General features: G+C 45.0%; 1 protein-coding gene across 5 annotated transcripts in view; it reads right to left on the reverse strand.

The window, feature by feature from the left end:
• LOC115079042 (NACHT and WD repeat domain-containing protein 2-like) overlaps positions 1–19077 on the reverse strand; it is a 247792-nt gene that overhangs the window by 44528 nt on the left and 184187 nt on the right. For all 5 annotated transcript variants that reach the window (XM_029582083.1, XM_029582174.1, XM_029582254.1 and 2 more), the window contains exons 25-26: positions 4990–5120; positions 2424–2590 (exon numbers count right to left, since the gene is read on the reverse strand). In XM_029582083.1, coding sequence (XP_029437943.1) covers positions 2424–2590; positions 4990–5120 — 298 coding nt within the window. The remainder of the gene's footprint in view (positions 1–2423; positions 2591–4989; positions 5121–19077) is intronic.

Below are 19077 nucleotides of genomic sequence, written 5' to 3' on the forward strand. Positions count from 1 at the left end.
AAAAAAAGCTGCATGAGCAGTTGCAGGCCTTTTCAACACATGCTTTTGAGTGAGCCAAAGGTTCAAAGCATCCACAACTTCAAACCACAGTGATTTTCAAGGAATCAGCATGTGAAATGGCTCCAGCTCCTTTAAAAGACTGCAGCCAGATTACTGACAGATGGTAAGAAGTTCAATCATATCACCCCTTCACTGCCTCCTGGTCAAGTTCAGATCCAAGTTCAAGATCTTGCCCTTGGTCTTTAGAGTTCTCTGATCTGGGATCCCTAAAGCTTTCAGTATTGGAGTGCAAGAGTAGCCTGGTAATCAGAGCAGTAGACTGAGAATCTGGGAAACTAGGGTTCAAATCCTGCTGCTGCTCCTTGTGACCTTGGGTAAGTCATTGCCTCAGGTATAAAACTAGGGCCTGATTTACTAAGGCTTTCCTCACATTCTATTTATATGTAAATATCTATATTCTATGTTATCCTCTCCTTTTTTCTCTTCTCCAAGTTCTACCATCCTTGTTATTTGTAACTGCCTCCTTCTACACTTACAGGTTACTCAGTTGTTTATTGTACACCCCTGTTATATGTAAACCGGCATGATGTGATTGTATCATGAATGCCGGTATATAAAAATCTTAAATAAAATAAATAAATGTGAAAATTGTTCAGGCCCTTAGATTTTAACCCCTCTGCGGACAGGGAAATACCTACAGTAGCTGAATGTAACTCGCCTTGAGCTACCAATGAAAAGATGTGAGCTAAATCTAAATAAATATTTGGCTTCTTGGTTGTCTTAGCCTGAGAACTTCTTAACAAGCACTACTTTCATTCTAGGGTCCATTTGGCTTGTACACATCAGAAGGCTTCTGTACATAGTTCCTGTACTTTGGAATAGCCTTCCTACAGTTATTTGCACTGAAGTAGATTACATCAAGTTTCCCAATGAAAAGAAAGTTCTAGAATAAAAGGATATGAGGTGAGGATCCAAGAGGGGTAGATTCAAGAGTAAAATAAGGAAACATTTATTCACAGAAAGGGTAGTGGATACATAGGACAGCTTCCCAGTGGAAGTGGTAGAGGCCACAATATTAACAAAATTCAAGAAAGCATGGGATAAACAGAGAGGATCCTTAGTTGCAAAGATAAGGCCTGAAATCTGAAAGGCTCTGCAGTATTACATCAGGAATGGGCAGATGAGATTGTCCTTATGAGCCGTATCTGCCATCATTTTCTTTGTGTCATCTGAGTGCTTCTGAAGCAACACCCAACTGATGACTTGAAGTATGACTGATCCCAGTGGAAAATACAGTAGGAAACGAGATGCTGTAGTTGGCCAACATATGAAGTTATTACAACTATCCTGCTTTTTTTTCATGTTTGGTTGGTTAGTAATGTGCTAAATAAAAATAGTCCCAACAAAACAACTTTACTGAAAATGCTGCACTTAGTCTCTGCCAATTATAACTCTGTAGTGAATATAATTCTTTCTGTTCTGGTGATGAATTTTCTTCCCTTTTAGTAACTACTGGGTCATGAGGGAAGCATATTCTAGTCACTGATTACTGTTGGAAGTCAGCAAGTTGCCTGCCTGATCCTTTATAGTTTCCAACCACTACTTGGTAACTCAGCTTTTACTTTTCAAAGATTTAGAATCAAATATTTGCATAAAAGTACTGCCAAGTTAAAAGATATGCTAATACCACAAAACATGCATTTTGCCATGATATAAGTATTGCTAAACCACACTTTTGCCTATCATTTACCACAGAAAGTATACTGCCCTAGATACAGTGGGCCCTTGAGTTATGACCGGCTCGAGTTACGACCAACTCGGGTTACGACCAACTTTCCTGGTCTTGAGTTAAGAGCAAATTTTGAGTTACGAACAAAATTCTGGTTTTGACTTACGAACAGATTTTGAGTTACACCCAAAATATATCCTGGGAGAGAGAGAGAAAGCCATAATGCCACTTTGACATGCAGAGTGTGGTATACAAACAGAACAGTGCACTTTTGTGAAGATTTGATTATCTTCAGAGTGAGGAAACTCACCCAAAGATGAGATTTGTGCAATGTTCTCTTGATGTTACCCAGGTAGGTAATCCATATGCAGATATCGTAAAGGAACTGGTGGAGGAGGTGAAATGGTTGTTTCTGGTAGGCTAGGCACATTTTATAACCTTTTGGTGAGTACACTAGGAAATTATTGGTGTTTCTGGTTATTACAGACATTATACAACCATTTTTTATTATAGAAATGGTTAGGTAAGGGGTGCTTTTGGGAGGTTTGGAACGCATTATGGGTATTTCCATTATTTCCTATGGAAAAAATAGTCTTGACTTACAACCAACTTGAGTTACAACCAGCCCTCTGGAACCAATTGAGTTTGTAAGTCAAGGGACCACTGTACATGTTAGGAATGTGCCCCACACTACCTGTTTCTTTTATTTGCCTCCTGTCAGAGATCATGTTTTTGTACAAACTGCCACTGGAAGTATGTTGGCCAGGCAACATGGTTAGCGGGGAGTGCTTGTTCTTGTATTCTGGTCGTATTCGATCCTTGATAAAGCCCGTTTCTAGGTTCCATATGACAAAGTGATCTCTGAAAATAGCAAATTTGCACATTAATCTTTCCTAAAAAGCTCAGCAGCAAAACACGGGTTCTGTTAACGAGAAGCATGTCATTTCAGTACTGCAAAACAATGTAAATACAACTATTAGCGATCACAGTGGATTACAGGCTGCCAGACTGACGTACAATACACAGCGGCCGCTAAACAGAGCAGAAACCTGGTGTATTTAAAGCAGCCCTTCAAGTGAAGCCCAAGTCCTCCCAAAAAAAACTTAAATCCCCTCTCTTTTTACCAGCTCTTCAGCAATACATTCATGCTCCTTATTTATTTATTTTATTTTATTTATTTATCAAGTTTTATATACGGTCATTCGGTAATGCCATCACAATGGCTTGCTCCCCGCCCCTAGATATCAGGGACTTTGTCCCAAGCACCCAGTCTGAAATTGCAGACATTATGCACAAAACATACTTTTTTGTTATTGAAAATTATAGGTATAAATATTTTCCAGTTAGAAAATAAAATAGTTTTCTAACCTTTCTTGTGTGTAATTGAATCATTTCTTTCGTTCTTTTTTCATGCTTTTCTTTCTCCATCTCAGTTTTTTAGCCATCTTACTTTTCATTCATGTTCCTCAGTTCTTCTTTGTCTCTGTCTCTCCTCTTGGTTCACCTTTTCATATTACAGCCTGTTTTTCTATTCTTCCCACGGATTCTCATCTGCTTCCACTCCTCCAGTCTATCTCTTCTTCCTTCTCCTCCAGATTTTCCTTCCTTCCCACTTCCTCCAATTTCTCCTTCCATTCCTTCCTCTCACCTCTTGTTCTTCTCTTCCCCTTTCCCCTCTCCCCTCTCCTCTTTCCTCTTATCCCTTTTCCCCTCTCCTCCATTCTGACGTCTCAGGTCGTCTGCAGTGTTCCCTGCAGATGATCAATGATTTAGTACTACTCACCTTTTAGAAGGAGAAAATCGCATTTTGATTTTATAAAGTTATTTTCTCTGTTTTTCTGTGCCTATCAGAAAGCCACTTTAGGCCAGGGTTAATAGTCCCTGAGAGACTCAACAGGGAGTCTATGGAAAAGATGCGAGGGGTGCTATGGAAAAGGGGCAAGGACTTATTTTTCCTTATGGGCCCTGCAGCTTCTTCTTGTTCCATTGGGTTTCCAGCTTAATTGGAATCTTCCCCAAATAGGGCATGATCTATCATTTACGACTCCCTGGGGTTCTCCCCCCCCCCCCCCCCCCATTTTTATGCCCTCACCCTCCCTCTAGAACCCAATCATTGCAGAGACAGTTCTTGATAGTGGGCCATGGACCACAATATCTTTAAGAGCCCAATACACACATACATCCTGAAACCCACCCATGAATGGAGACCTATCTCCCCTTGATGGCTGTGAGCACTGCATCCACAGCATCCCTGGCCTCTGTCCCTGAGGAGCAGAAGCCATGTCTGGGAACTTAAGTCTTCATCTCCTGCTTGGCACTGCTGTGGGACATTGACCCCAAGCTCCAAATTTGAAAGAAAACAGCTTTTACTTAAAAAGACTGTTGTGTTTCTCTGAAGGTATATAGTGCTATGCTTTAACCCTATACATCCAGGGGAAACATTTAACCCGACCGGCTTTACAAGTGAAATGGATTCAAGTGCTCCTTTGAGCAATAATTCCCAATGGACTCAGCACTTACCATTAGTAAATGTTCTGCACATAGGGACTATTATTAATAAAAACTAGATGTCATTTACAATTTTCCCATAATATTTTTAAAAATAGAATAATAATAATTATACATTCCAAAGAGGTTTGTGAAACAAGATATTTCTGGGAGACAAATACCCACTGCTCTATTAAGACTGTTTGCAGTCCAGCCTTCTATTGAGCTCCCAGCAATAGATAACTTTGTTCTTTTATTACTGTTATGCAGTTGAGGGATAATTTTTCAAATCTTCCACTTTGATGCAAAGTCTACAGGTGCTTTTTTTTCTGGTGGACTTTGCAAAAGTTTCAAAGAAATAGTACACAGGGGTTTTCCCGGTGACAATGGCTACAGGCGCACCTGGTTTTCGTATGGGCAGGATTCTTTACATGGAATATAATGTGCATAGAACTGAACGCACAAATGCATGCAGGTTACTTTCTGAACTCGCCCAGGACATACCCTTCTAGGAATGCCTCCCCCGCTCACGACAAATACAGCTAAAAAGATACAAGTTGTAGAACATTTAGTGGAACTGAGAGAGGTTATTTTTAGATAGCCAATCTGCCCTCAACAGGATTTCTTTGATCTTAGGAAGTTAAATGTTTGCATTATTCATTTGGGCATGACCCTGGTTGGTTAAAGTGAGGTACAGGTAGCAAGAGCAGTGGCTAAACTGTGATTATTCATGAGGTATCTGCTGGTCCTTTTGGTAGTAGAAATCAACTTACCTGTTCTCTGAGAGTCCAAGTAGAAAACCCCCTTCAAGGATTCTGTACTCATGTTTTGGGCAGGGGATAATGTAAAGACCTGTCTGTCTCCTCACATATTTCTTTTTCAGGAGGTCATATATAAGCAGGGTCTGTGAAAACACACAAAAAACCCCCCCTTAATGCTGACTTCTCTACATGTACAGAAGAGGCGCACAAGTCTAGTTCTTAAGGGCCACATGTAGGCTTGGTATCCTAGGTAGACAAACTGTACAAATTAGCATGGTTCCCAAGTCAACAATACGTAAGTATGCCTGATAAATATTCATTGTGGATATCCTGACAGCCAGGCTTGTCTGCAGCTCTCAAGGAGCAGAGTTGTACATCTTTGATGTAAAGAAATAACAAATGTGACTTACATACAGGCCCGGCGCAACCGGGTGTGCATACTGTGCATTTGCATGTGGCGGCACACCCGGAGGGGCAGCAGGCTGATGGCAGCAGGAGAGGCCATGGGGCCACCAGTGGAGCTTAACCCACCAGCAGCTGAAGAAGGAGAGGAGCCACAGGCTGCTGGCGTAGGTTAACCCACTGTCGGCTGAAGAAGCAAATAGGCCACATGCCGCCAGCAGAGCTCAACCTGCCAGCGGCTGAAGAAGGAGAGGCCTGCACACAACTTCCACTCCCCCCCCCCCCCACCCCCACCAAGCAGGAAGGCCGGTGGGCCATAGTGGAGCTCATCCCACCATGGCTGGATGATAACAGGAGGCCCTGTATGTAAGTGTGTGAGCTTGTATGTGTGTGTGTGAGAGCCTGTGTGTGTGTGTTTGTGTGTGTCTGTGCGAGAGCCTATGTGCCTGTGAATGTATCTGTGACAGCCTAAGTGCTTGTGTGTGTGTTTGTGAATATTTGTGTGCCTATGAGAACCTATGAGACACATATAGACTCTTACAGGCACACACACAACCATACAAAATGTATCTGTGAGGGAGAAGGAGCCTGTATAAATGAGAAAGAGTGAGTGAGTGAATGAATGTGTTATTGTACATGTGTGTGAGAGGGAAGATAAAATTTGTTCGGCCCTACCTCCCCCAATCCATGATGATCTCAGAGTGACTGGAAATCAAAAGATCCCAGGTATGACGAGCAGGGGATTTTTAAATCCTTATTAGTTTTAATTATTGGATATAATTTGATGTTTCTGCTCTTTTGAAATATTAATTTATTTTTTTTGGGGGGGGGAGAATAGAACATTTTTTAATTATTGGATTTTTTATCCATCAGATGTTTTGAAATATTTTATTGGGGTTTGGGAAATTTTGGATACTCTTATTCAATAACTGGTTTGAAATATATATTCATTTTGGGGCAGATTTTTAAAATTACGTGCGGGGGGTACATTTGTGTGCATTACCCGGCGCGCACAAATGTGCACCTGATTTTATAACATGCGCGCGCTTCCGCTCGCAAGGGGATGCACACATGTGCACCTTGCGCGCGCCGAGCTCTAGGGGAGGCCCGATGGCTTTCCCCGTTCCCTCCAAGGCCACTCTGAAATTAGAGCGGCCTTGGAGGGAACTTTTTTTTGTTCCCCCAACCTTTCCCTCCCTTCCCCTATGTGATCCACCCCAGCCCTACCTAAATCCCCCCCACCTTATTTTGTTTGTTACGCCTGCCTCCGGTCGGGTTAAATGTTTCCCCTGGGTGTATAGGGTTAAAGCATAGCACTATATACCTTCAGAGAAATGGAATATAATGTGCATAGAACTGAACGCACAAATGCATGCAGGTTACTTTCTGAACTCGCCCAGGACATACCCTTCTAGGAATGCCTCCCCCGCTCACGACAAATACAGCTAGTGTGCAAGTTACGCCTGCCTCTGGCAAGCCATAGAAACAGCCTCAGCTGTTTCTATGGCTTGCCAATTAAGAATGTATGTTTGTAACAAGGAATTGTCCTACGAGTGTAAATATGAGATCTAGTTTACTGTCACTCCAGTTCAGGAAACAGAAGCAGCTGATTCTGTAAGCTGAATAAACTCCTTTATCCAGATGTATATCCACATGTATTCTCACCACCAAGCAGAGGGACTGAATTCAGATCCAGCCCAAGAAGGAACTAAAATCTGCCAAAACCATCATGACAGAGGCAGAGAACATAAGAACATAAGAAATTGCCAAGTTGGGTCAGACCAAGGGTCCATCAAGCCCAGCATCCTGTTTCCAACAGAGGCCAAACCAGGCCACAATAACCTGGCAAGTACCCAAACACCAAGAAGATCCCATGCTACTGATGCAATTAATAGCAGTGACTATTCCATAAGTCAACTTGATTAATAGCAGTTAATGGACTTCTCCAAGAGCTTATCCAAACTTTTTATGAACCCAGCTACACTAACTGCATTAACCACATCCTCTGAAACAAATTCCAGAGCTTAATTATGCATTGAGGGGTAGATTTTAAAAAAGAGCGCGATCGCGTACTTTTGTTCGCGCAGCAGGCGCAAACAAAAGTACGCTGGATTTTATAAGATACGTGCATAGCCGTGCGTATCTTATAAAATCTGCTAGAAGCAGACTGCTGGCGCGCCGTCATCCGACCCAGGGGCTGGTCCAGAGGCCTCGACCACGCCCCGGGCCGGCGCCACGCCCCCGGTCCCGCCCCAGAAACGCCACATCCCGCCCCCGAAACGTCGCATCATTTGGCCACGCCCCGACACGCCCCCTTAAAAAAAACCCCGGGACTTACGCGCGTCCCGGGGCTCTGCACGCGCTGGCGGCCTATGCAAAATAGGTGCGCCGGCGCGCGAGGGCCCTGCTCGCGTAAATCCGGGCGGATTTACGCGAGCAGGGCCCTCCATGTAAATGGCCATGTTAACTGTTCCTTGTAAACTGTTCCATGTAAACTGTTCCATGTAAACTGCCACCCGGCAGTAATTATTACTGTTCTCTGTGAACAGGAGCGATATGTATTGTATACAGGAGCTCCGGTATATAAAAACCATAAATAAATAAATAAATTAAATTAAATTTAAAATCCGCCCGTGAGTGAAAAAGAATTATCTCTGATTAGTCTTAAATATGCTACTTGATAACTTCATGGAATGCCCCCTAGTCCTTCTATTATCCGAAAGTGTAAATAACCCATTCACATCATCTTGTTCAAGACCTCTCATGATCTTAAAGATCTCTATCATATCCCCCCTCAGCCATCTCTTTTCCAAGCTGAACAGCCGTAACCTCTTCAGCCTTTCCTCATAGGGGAGCTGTTCCATCCCCTTTATCATTTTAGTTGCCCTTCTCTGTATCTTCTTCATCACAACTATATCTTTTTTGAGATGTGGTGACCAGAATTGTACACGGTATTCAAGGAGCAGTCTCACCATGGAGCGATACAGAGGCATTATGACATTTTCCGTTTTATTAACCATTCCCTTCCTAATAATTCTTCACATTCTGTTTGCTTTTTTGACTGCTGCAGCACACTGAGCCGACGATGCCTAGATCTTTTTCCTGGGTGGTAGCTCCTAATATGGAACCTAACATTGTGTAACTACAGCAAGGGTTATTTTTCCCTATATGCAATACCTTGCACTTGTACACATTAAATTTCATCTGCCATTTGGATGCCCAATCTTCCAGTCTCGCAAGGTCCTCCTGTAATCACAATCCGCTTGAGATTTAACTACTCTGAATAATTTTGTATCATCTGCAAATTTGATAACCTCACGCGTCGTATTCCTTTCCAGATCATTTATAAATATATTGAAAAGCACCGGTCCAAGTACAGATCCCTGAGGCACTCCACTGTTTACTCTTTTCCACTGAGAAAATTGACCATTTAATCCTAGTCTCTGTTTCCTTTCTTTTAACCAGTTTGTAATCCACGAAAGGACATCACCTCCTATTCCATGACTTTTTAGTTTTCTTAGAAGCCTCTCATGTGTGACTTTGTCAAACGCCTTCTGAAAATCCAAATACACTACCATCAACCAATCTACATCTACAGATTTTGTTACAAGCACCAGGTTTTGCTGTAATGACGATGAGGACTGGGATGTACATCCCAGGGCAATCTCTCTTAAGTAGAGATAAATTAGAAAAAATGGAGTTAAGTAACCCGTTAAAGGTTCAATAATAATTGAAATACAGAATGAGCAGGAAAAAGTTGAATTACCATGGTTTGTCTTGACCAACAAACAAAAAAACGCCTAAGAGGACTTCTGTCTGCATGGAAGTAATATACAGACCTGTAACACATGGAAAAGAGATGGATTTTATAATAATAGAAGACATTGAAAGAATGGCACACAACAGAAGAGATGCTTGTTACTGTTTGCTTTAATCTATAAATGTAGATTGAAGCCTACCAGTTGCAGCATCTGCCTAGAGTACAGAAGTCCTGAACACTCTACAAGGGGCATTGCTTGGGCAGCTAGTTGAAGGAAACTTCAACTCATGGGAAGATGATATTGGGCCTAGTACTGACAGATGAAACATAGAAACAGAATATGGAGATTGTTACTGATATTATGGTAGGGGAAAATTTAGGTTCTAGTGATCATTATACAATAAAGTTCATTATTAGACTCAGATTAGACAATGAGGATATCCTATCAAAAATTTTGGGCAGCAAGAAGAGTAAGCATTGAGAAGGCAACAAATCTCTGAATAAGGCAAATTATCAAGAAGAAAAAATAATTCCAATATTGTTCTCTATGAAGAAACAGTAGACATAAGAAGAATAGCACTGAGAAAATATAAAAAAAACAAACAAACAAACAAAAAAACCACACAGGAGGAGTTGGACAGGCAAAATAATTTGGAAGGACACTGGGCAGGCAGTTAGATGAACAAAAGTCTAAACAGAGGAAAAAACTGCTGAAACAATGCTAACAAAACCTTGCTCAGATATATATGTGAGAAATGAAAAGACAAAGGGGGGGGGGGGGAGAGGGAATAAAGATAAAACAAGAAAGTGGGTTAGTGAGGAGGGGATCAGTAGAAGGCCAAAATCTTAAACAAATTATTTTTATTTGGTGTATTCAGAAAAAAATGAAAGGTGCATTGTGCATGGCAGGAACCAGGGTCATAAATGATTGCACAATGATCAAAAATCAGTTTAGAGAGCAGGACAAACTAAAGATACTTCAACAATTGAAAATAGACAAGATAATGCTATACCCCAGAATCCTAATAGAGCTCAACGAAATGCTGACTCCACCCCTTACAGCTCTTTCTAAGTTCTTGACAGGGAATTAAAGAAGGGCATATTTCTTGTAGGCTCATCTGCCAAGTCAGGCTTTCAGGATATGCATGAGATAGATTTGCATACATTGAGACCCAGTGCATGCAAATCTAGCTCGTGAATCTTCATTATGGATATCCTGAAAACTGACTGGTTAGGTGTGCCACCAGCAAAGGGTTGGAAACCTATATAGGAGGCCATTCTTTAGCTGCCAGCTGGCTAGCACATTTAGCTGGATAAACTTATCTGGCTTACTTTGCTGAGATATTCAGTGTTGTTGTTGGAACTGTGGACCCTTGGACTGGGACGAGAGTTGGTGCTATCACTGCGGGACGGCCCCCAATGGTCCTCGATGCTGGAAGGTGGTGCAGGTGAGGACAACCCCGGCTGGAGCTTCACCCATACCAGCCCTCGTTCCCCTCAGGTTGAGCCCTTGGGTACCAGGGCCGGCAGGACTTAGGTGTGGGTCTCCTCAGTGAAGACAGGTCCAACGGCAGGCAGAGGCGAAGTCAGGAGTCCAGGTTGGGGCTGGCAGCGAAGGTGCAAAATGAAGATCCAAGCCGAAGGTCAGGGGCAGGCAGCAGACGAGCAGAGACGAGGTACCAGGCCAAGGGTCAAGATGGGCAACAGACGAGCAGAGACGAGGAAGCAAGCCGAAGTCAAAAACAGGTGATCAAGCCAAGGAAGTGGAAGCAGGAAGCAGGAACCAGGAATGGCACAGGATCAGGAACAACAGGAACACAGGATCAGGAACAGCAACTAGCACTCCAAAGGAGAAGGACCTGTTGCTAAGGCAAGGTACTGAGGACTGAGCCAGGGTTTAAATAACCCTCAGTCCTGACGTCATCTTCAGGGGCCAGGCCGTCGTTTCCCGCCGCGGCCCCTTTAAGAATTGGGCCAAGTCGTTCGTGCGCACCTAGGGGAGCGCATGTGGAAGGGAGGACGGCGTCATCCAGAGCCGCGTGGAGGCCATGCTGTTGGCCACCTCGGGAGCGGGGTGCACTGCGCCGGAGAGCAGGAGACCTGCCGAGTGTCGGGGCAGGTAGGGGGAACCGGCCGCAGGTTGCCGCAGCCAGGAGACCCAACAGATGTGGCAATGCTACTGAATATACCCAGCTATGTATCTGGCTAACTTTAGGATGCTTTCTTGCAGTGCTAAAGTTATCTGGCAATGTTAGTCGGATAACGCTGAAAATCGACATTGATCCAGCTAATGTAGCCCCATTCTGGTCTTACCCTGGAACATCCCCACCTCCAATGTAGCCAGTTAATTTTTTAGCTGGATAAAAAATTAGCTGGCTAAGTCTAGGGTGGTCAGATTAGTGGGATTTTAAATTCCTCAGTTTGTCCAGGTAAGATCAGGACTTAGCCAGACAAACCGCTTTCAATATTGACCGCATATAGTCTTGCTCCACAAAGCAAAAGCAAGACTAATTTCATAAGGAAGAAATTTGACTGAAGACAGAACAGTATCAGTGATGACTATAAGCAGGGCAGATGGAGTGGATCAAGCATCGGTACACATAGCTACTAAAATTCCCTACACTTATGCGCGCGAGGAGGCATTTGTATGCATCAATATAAAATCCTGCACACATGTATGCATGTAGAGCTGATTTGATAACACGCGTGTGTATATACGCATATACGTGCATATGTTATAAAACTGTTGCATCCATGTTCGCACGCCCGCACGTGGGACTTAAAATTTACCACATTCCTATCCTTGGACAGATTATTGTTATTGACCTTAGTCTGGACTCCCGTTATCCCTGCCTGCCACCTGCCTTAGACTACAGCCTGAACTCTTATTAGCCTTGCCTGCCACCTGCGTCCAACCTCAACCTGTTCTTGGATCTACCCTTCTTCTGCCTGTGTCCCAGAGACAGGCATCTAAGACCTGACAGCCCCTGGAACCCAAAGGCGCAACCCGAAGGGAAAGGGGTTGGTAGAGGTAAAGCTCCAGTTCAGTATCTGCACCATCTGCTCTGTCAGTTGGCCCTGAGAACCTGTAGGTTGCGTTAACATCACCCCAATATATGGCTCTACAATCCTAACAATGTATTTATTTATTTATTGATATTTGATATTCTGCCTTTTTCCCAAAGTTGGTCTCAAGGTGCATTATAATGAATTTAAATGAACAGAGATGCTAGAACATCTTACAATCAGAATTAGAAATTAAAATTAGCATAGCATTGGGATCTGGCATACAGAACCCATGCGTATAACTTGATGCCCCTGTTGTGTATCATAAAGTCCCTAGTCGGGAGGTCAGGCTTGAAGGCATCTGAGGGGAAGGCCTGCTGAAAAGCCAGGTCTTTGCTTTTTTTCATGGCTCCAGGCACAGGATTATTGGTGCTTTATTCCAATTTTTTGGTGCACAACTGCTGAAAGTCCAAAGTCCTATGCCCAACAATCTGGCAGAAATCAAATAAGGGGAGAAAAGAAGAGACGTTTGGGGAAAGAAGTTGGACGAGGTACTCAGGACAAGAGTCTGTTTATTAAAGCATTTGAAAACAAAGCAGAGAGTTTGAATTTGATCTTGCTTTAGGCTGGAAGCCAGAAACGTTTATATAGAATGGGTTTGATGTGCTCAGTAGCTTTGGCAGTTACCAAAATTCTAGCAAGCAGTGACTCTGTAGGAGCTGAAGGCACTTTGCACTGTATTGTGAGATGCTATTAAATAGGGAATTGCAATAGTCAGTTCAGCTGGTGATTAACACAAGATTACTGTAGCAAGATTGGGGCGGATTTTAAAAGCCCTGCTCGCGTAAATCCGGGCGGATTTACGCGAGCAGGGCCTTGCGCGCCGGCGGGCCTATTTTCCATAGGCCCGCCGGCGCGCACAGAGCCCCGGGACTCGCGTAAGTCTCGGGGGTTTTCGAGGGGGGCGTGTCGGGGGCGGGGCCGATCGGCGCGGCATTTTAGGGGCGGGACGCGGCATTTCGGGGGCGGGCCCGGGGGCGTGGCCGCACCCTCCGGAACCGCCCCCAGATCGCGTCTCCACGCGCCAGCAGCCCGCAGCTCGCTGGCGCGCATGGATTTACGTCTCCTTCCGGGAGGCGTAAATCCAGGGATAAAGGTAGGGGGGGTTAGATAGGGCCGGGGGGGTGGGTTAGGAGAGGAAGGGAGGGAAAGGTGAGGGGAGGGCGAAAGGGAGTTCCCTCTGAGGCCGCTCCGATTTCGGAGCGGCCTCGGAGGGAACGGAGACAGGCTGCGCGGCTCGGCGCACGCCGGCTGCCCAAAATCGGCAGCCTTGCGCACACCGATCCAGGATTTTAGCAGATATGCGCAGCTACGCGCGTATCTACTAAAATCCAGCGTACTTTTGTTGGCGCCTGGTGCGCCAACAAAAGTATGCGCTCGCGCTGTTTTATAAAATCTACCCCAAAATGTTTATCAAGGAAACTGCAGAGTTGGCAGATTTTATGCAAATACATGAAGGAGGACCTTACCACTTTAGTGATGTGAGGTTCCATTGTGAGGTTTTAGTTGAGTTGAACCCCTAGACTTCGTACTGACCCCTTAGTTTGTAAGGGGGTATCTGCTAATGAGGGAAGTGATAGTAAGAGATTGGATTTTGAGGTGTTTAGTCTGAGTTTGAATGTAATAAGCCATTGGGCCACCGCTGCAAGACATTTATTGAGATTTGTGATAGATGGTCAGATTGCATTTTGATGCAGAGTTGGATTTCATCTGCAAATAGGTAGCATTCAATGTTGAAGGATTGGATGAGGTCGCAGATCAGGTGCAGGTAGAAGTTGAGGTGATCAAATTTGCAGATGACACAAATAGTTAAATCACAATAGCTAAATCACAAGCAGTTTATGATAAGTTGCAGGTGGACCTTGCGAGACTAGAAGATTGGGTGTCTGTATGGCAGATGAAATATAATGTGGACAAGTGCACAATGATGCATAAAGGGAAAAATAACCCATGCTGTAGCTATATGATGTTAGGTTCCATTTTAGGAGTTACCACTCAGGAAAAAGATCTGGGCATCATAGTTGATATTATATTGAAATTATCGGCTGTGCGCTGTGGCGGTCAAAAAAGCAAAAGAATATTAGGAATTAAGAAGGGAATGGCAAATAAAACAGATGATGTTACAATGCCTCTGTATAGGTCAATGATTAGGCTGCACCTTGATTACTGTGTGCAATTCTGGGTGCTGCATCTCAAAAAAGATATAGCTGCACTGGAGAAAGTACAGACAAGGGGGATCAAAATGATAAAGTGCATGGGAAGGCTAATGAGGTTAGGACTATTGAACTTGGAGAAGAGATGGCTGAGGGGGGAAATGATAGAGGTCTACAAAATCATGAAAGGACTTGAATGGGTAAATGTGAAATGGTTATTTACTCTTTCAGATAATGCAAGGACTAGGGGGCACACCACGAAGTTAGCAAGTAGCATGTTTAAAACAAGTCAGAGAAAATTCTTTTTCACTTAATGCACAATTAAGCTCTGGAATTCATTGCCAGAGGATGTGGTTAAGGCAGCTAGTGTAGCTCGGTTTTAAAAAGTTTTGGATAAGTTCCTGGAGGAAAAGTCCATAAACTGCTATTAATCAACAGAGAATGGCCACTGCTTGTTGCCAGCATTAGTAGCATGGGATCTATTTGATAGGGATGTGCAGAGCAAAATTTTATGTTCATATTTTTTATGTCCGAAAGGGGGTCCCACTTGCGGCCAATATGGACATAAAAAAAATCCAATGAGTTGGGTATATGTACATATGTGCAAAAAAAAAAAATTAAACCCCCTCACCCTCCTTAATCCCCCCCCCAGACTTACCACAACTCCCTGGTGATCGAGCGAGGAGTGAGGACGTCATTTCTGCAATCCTTGGCGAGAAGCATGTGACGTCGGGTGGCACGTCGAGTGACGCGGCATCACGTGATTCCCGGCTCGTTCGCGCCGGACGGCTCGTTCGGCCCAAAAAGAACTTTTGGCCAGCTTGGGGGGGCCTCCTGACCCCCCCCAAGCTGGCCAAAAGTTCTTTTTTGGGCCGAACGAGCCGTCCGGCGCGAACGAGCCGGGAATCACGTGGCGCCGCGTCACTCAGACGCGACGTCACGTGATTCCCGGCAAGTTCGCGCCGGACGGCTCGTTCGGCCCAAAAAGAACTTTTGGCCAGCTTGGGGGGGCCTCCTGACCCCCCTCAAGCTGGCCAAAAGTTCTTTTTGGGCCGAACGAGCCGTCCGGCGCGAACTTGCCGGGAATCACGTGACGTCGCGTCTGAGTGACGCGGCGCCACGTGATTCCCGGCTCGTTCGCGCCGGACGGCTCGTTCGGCCCAAAAAGAACTTTTGGCCAGCTTGGGGGTGTCAGGAGGCCCCCCCAAGCTGGCCAAAAGTTCTTTTTGGGCCGAACGAGCCGTCCGGCGCGAACGAGCCGGGAATCATGTGACGCCGGCGTCACTCGACGTGCCGCCGACGTCACATGCTTCTCGCCAAGGATTGCAGAAATGGCGTCCTCACTCCTCGCTCCATCACCAGGGAGTTGTGGTAAGTCGGGGGGGGGGGGATTAAGGAGGGTGAGGGGGTTTATATTTTTATTTTGGCTCAACAATCGCGATTTCCCACATATCGAACATATCTATGTTCGATATGTGGGAAATCCGATCGTTTATGTCGAATCAATTTTTTAAGTAAAAAAAAAATATGAGTTGCGTTTTACTAATGCGGTCAATCCGAATGCACACCCCTACTATTTGATATATGGGTACTTACCACGTACTTGTGACTTGAATTGACTACTGTTGGAAACAGGATACTGGGCTTGATGGATCCTTGGTCTGCCCAGTATAGCATATTGTATGTTCTTATGTTTGAATGATATTGGGGAAAGACCTGATCCTCTGAGGCACCCAACAGATGAGCTCTTTGGGGTAAGACGATTTGTTGGTTCATGTAAGTGATTGTGTTCTGTTGGATAGGAATGATTCAAACCAATTTAGGGCAGTGCCAATGAAGCTTATGTCCTTTAAGCAACAAATCAGGCATTGATGATCAACAGTATCAATGGCAACTGAAAGATCAAGTAGGACGCCGCCTTGCTCAGCATGAAGTGATGGCCAAAGGACTGATTCTGTTCCAGTGCCTTTTTTTTTTAAGCTGGATTGGTAGTGGTGTAGGATACTGTACACATCTAGGAAGTCTGAGTTGAAGGTAAACCATTTTTTCTTCCATCTTAAACAAGAAGGGAATGCTGGAGACTGGACAATAGTTGTTAATTATTATAGGATGAGTGGCAGATTTCTTTAGAATAGGTTGATAACAGCCTTTATGTACGAATCTGCCCTGGCTAGTGCCACGGGCAGCTTCTCCATCTCTCTTACTTCTTTTTTCCCATGGCCAGGAGGCTGCTGATGGCATTCCTACGTGGCTGGAGGCCGCAGATGTTCTTACTGCTGCGCTGCGGCCAGGAGGCCGCCGAAGCTGTTCCTACGCGGTCCGGAGACTGCCGGCGTTTCAGCTGCAGCCCGGTGGCGGGGAGCCGTCCGGGTGGATTCCTGTGCGGTGCAGAGCCGCCGAAGTTACCTTGCTTCCCCCCGAGGGAGGGGCCTCCATCCTCGGTCTTTCTTGCGGTAGGGAGCCACTGTCAGCTTCTCCTTGCGGCTTCGATGCCGCCACTCCAGCATTGAGGCCTGTTCCACTGCCCAGCCCTGTTCTTGCTTGCTCAGCGGCAGGGAAGCCACTCTCCAGAGTCCTGCCCACTCCTTCCTCCTTAGGCGTGGGGCCGCGCCTCTTGTCCATTCTTAAAGGGCCAGCAAGGGAGTGGTCCTCCTAGTGATGTCATCATGGGAGTCTTTCTTCAGCCCTATAAAAAAGGTCTGTCTTCACTTCATCCTTGCCTTCACAAGGAGCCAGTCCTCCTTAGGACTTCTCTGCATCCAGCTTCTCCTAGGAACTCCGTTCCATGTTGGAATTCCATGTCTTGTCTTCTTCTCGTCAAGGTCTCTCGTCGGATCCCGTGTCTTCTTCCGTCCAGATCCTGATGTTCCTGATGTGTCGTCCTTCAGATCCCCTGAAGTCCTGATATCCTCCTCTATGGATGTCTTCACGTTCTGATCTTCTTCACTAATCCAAATGGCAGTGCAACCTCCAGAAGTTCCTGGGTTTTAATCCTCCTTGCACCGAGTCACACCTCAGTGTTCCTTCACAGAGTCCCGTCTCGGTGTTCCTGGCTCCGAGTCCCGTCTCCAAGCTTCTTATCCTGAACCCTGTCTGGGTCCTTGGATGTCCATTGCGCTTCCCTCTGTCCATGCGAATGAACTCTGCTAAAACCTGTTCCGTATCAGAGTGGTCTGCGACCTGCCTTGACTGACTGTGTAGGGAGCGTGGTGTGGCAGTATCTACTCAGTACTCTTCAAGCAACTTGTGATTCTTTCGGAGTCCATCTTCAATCAATCTGAGTCCCGTCTCGGACCTTCTTCAACCCATCTGAGTCCCATCTCAGACCTTCTCTTCAACCAATCTGAGTCCCGTCTCAGACCTTCTCTTCAACCAACCTGAGTCCCATCTCAGACTTTCTTCAACCAACCTGAGTCCCGTCGCAGACCTTCTTCAACCAACCTGAGTCTCGTCTCTCCTTCTCCAAGTATCCTGAGTCTCGTCTCACCTTCCCCAAGTATCCTGACTCTTCATGTGAATACCTCACATATCCTGAGTCTTCGTTTTCATCTGATGTCTTCATCCTTCAGCCTCTGTCCGACCTGTCGCATTTGCTGTTCCGTCTGGCAGGTCTGAAAGGGCTATTGAGTGGCCAGAGGGCTACCCCAGAGACCAACATTGCGTTGCTGGGTCTTTTTGATGCAATCAGGTTCGGTAAAGGCCAGGGTTCTACATCTTCAGCTTGAGCTTTGACACTCCTCGCCTGCCTCAGCGCTTCCCGGAACTCCTCTGTGGTTGTGTCGTGGCCAAAGGGTACACAATCTCCCAGAAATGGGACCGCCTCCAGTGTTCCCATAATACTTTTTCAGTGAGGAAGGTAACAAGCCTTGGGTTAGAATGACAATTATTACAATAGTTAAACAAGGGGATAGGTCATGTTTCAGGTTGCAGATAGGCCCATGGACTGACTGATTTTCTGGAGGATATTTTCCATCTCTTTTGAGGAGACTGTCCTGAAGTCAGTTAATAGTATAAAGTCTGAAGGGAGTTGAATAGAATTTGCCTGGGTCAGAGGAGGGATAGTTAGATTCCTGGGTTGTTGGGCTCATGGGTGAGTGAGGTAGGGGAGATGGAGGGATCAAAGAAGGAATGAATTGCTTATATTTCTTTCTGTGAATAAATGAGCAAAGTCTTCAGGCTGTGTGACTCTCCGTGGTAGTGGAAGGTATTTGAATTTCTAGTTTGGAGAGTTTCAGTACCAGGTCAAAAGGTTTTCTTGGATGGTTCATGGATAGATCAAATTGGCTTGTCTGATGGCTGCTTTGTATTTTTTTAGAGTGCTCTATGCAGAGGTGAAATTTGATATCTGTTTTTTTGTTTCTGCCATTCCTGTTCAAGTTGATAGGACCATTTTTTTTTTTGAGGAGAAGACGACCTTTGTTGAAATATGAAGAATTTTTGTAGATTCTGATTGGATTAGATTTGAGAAGGAATGGAATCTCGATTGCTGTAGAGAATTCATCATTCCATTGGAGGACTAGGAGTTCTGGTGTGTCTGAGATAGTAGATACAGTTGGAATGTTGAGATTACATAGGCTTTACTTGTGAAACAATTTAAGTTTCTGGTGGGAAGTTTAGGTAGAGAAGCATGGAGGATTTGTTCTGAGAGTGGGATGGTGGCCTGGAGACGTTTATGGTCCAGCCAGAAAATGGGGACCACTGATATTGAATTAATATCAA

Source organism: Rhinatrema bivittatum, chromosome 1, assembly GCF_901001135.1.
Source record: "Rhinatrema bivittatum chromosome 1, aRhiBiv1.1, whole genome shotgun sequence".
Lineage (NCBI taxonomy): Eukaryota > Metazoa > Chordata > Amphibia > Gymnophiona > Rhinatrematidae > Rhinatrema > Rhinatrema bivittatum.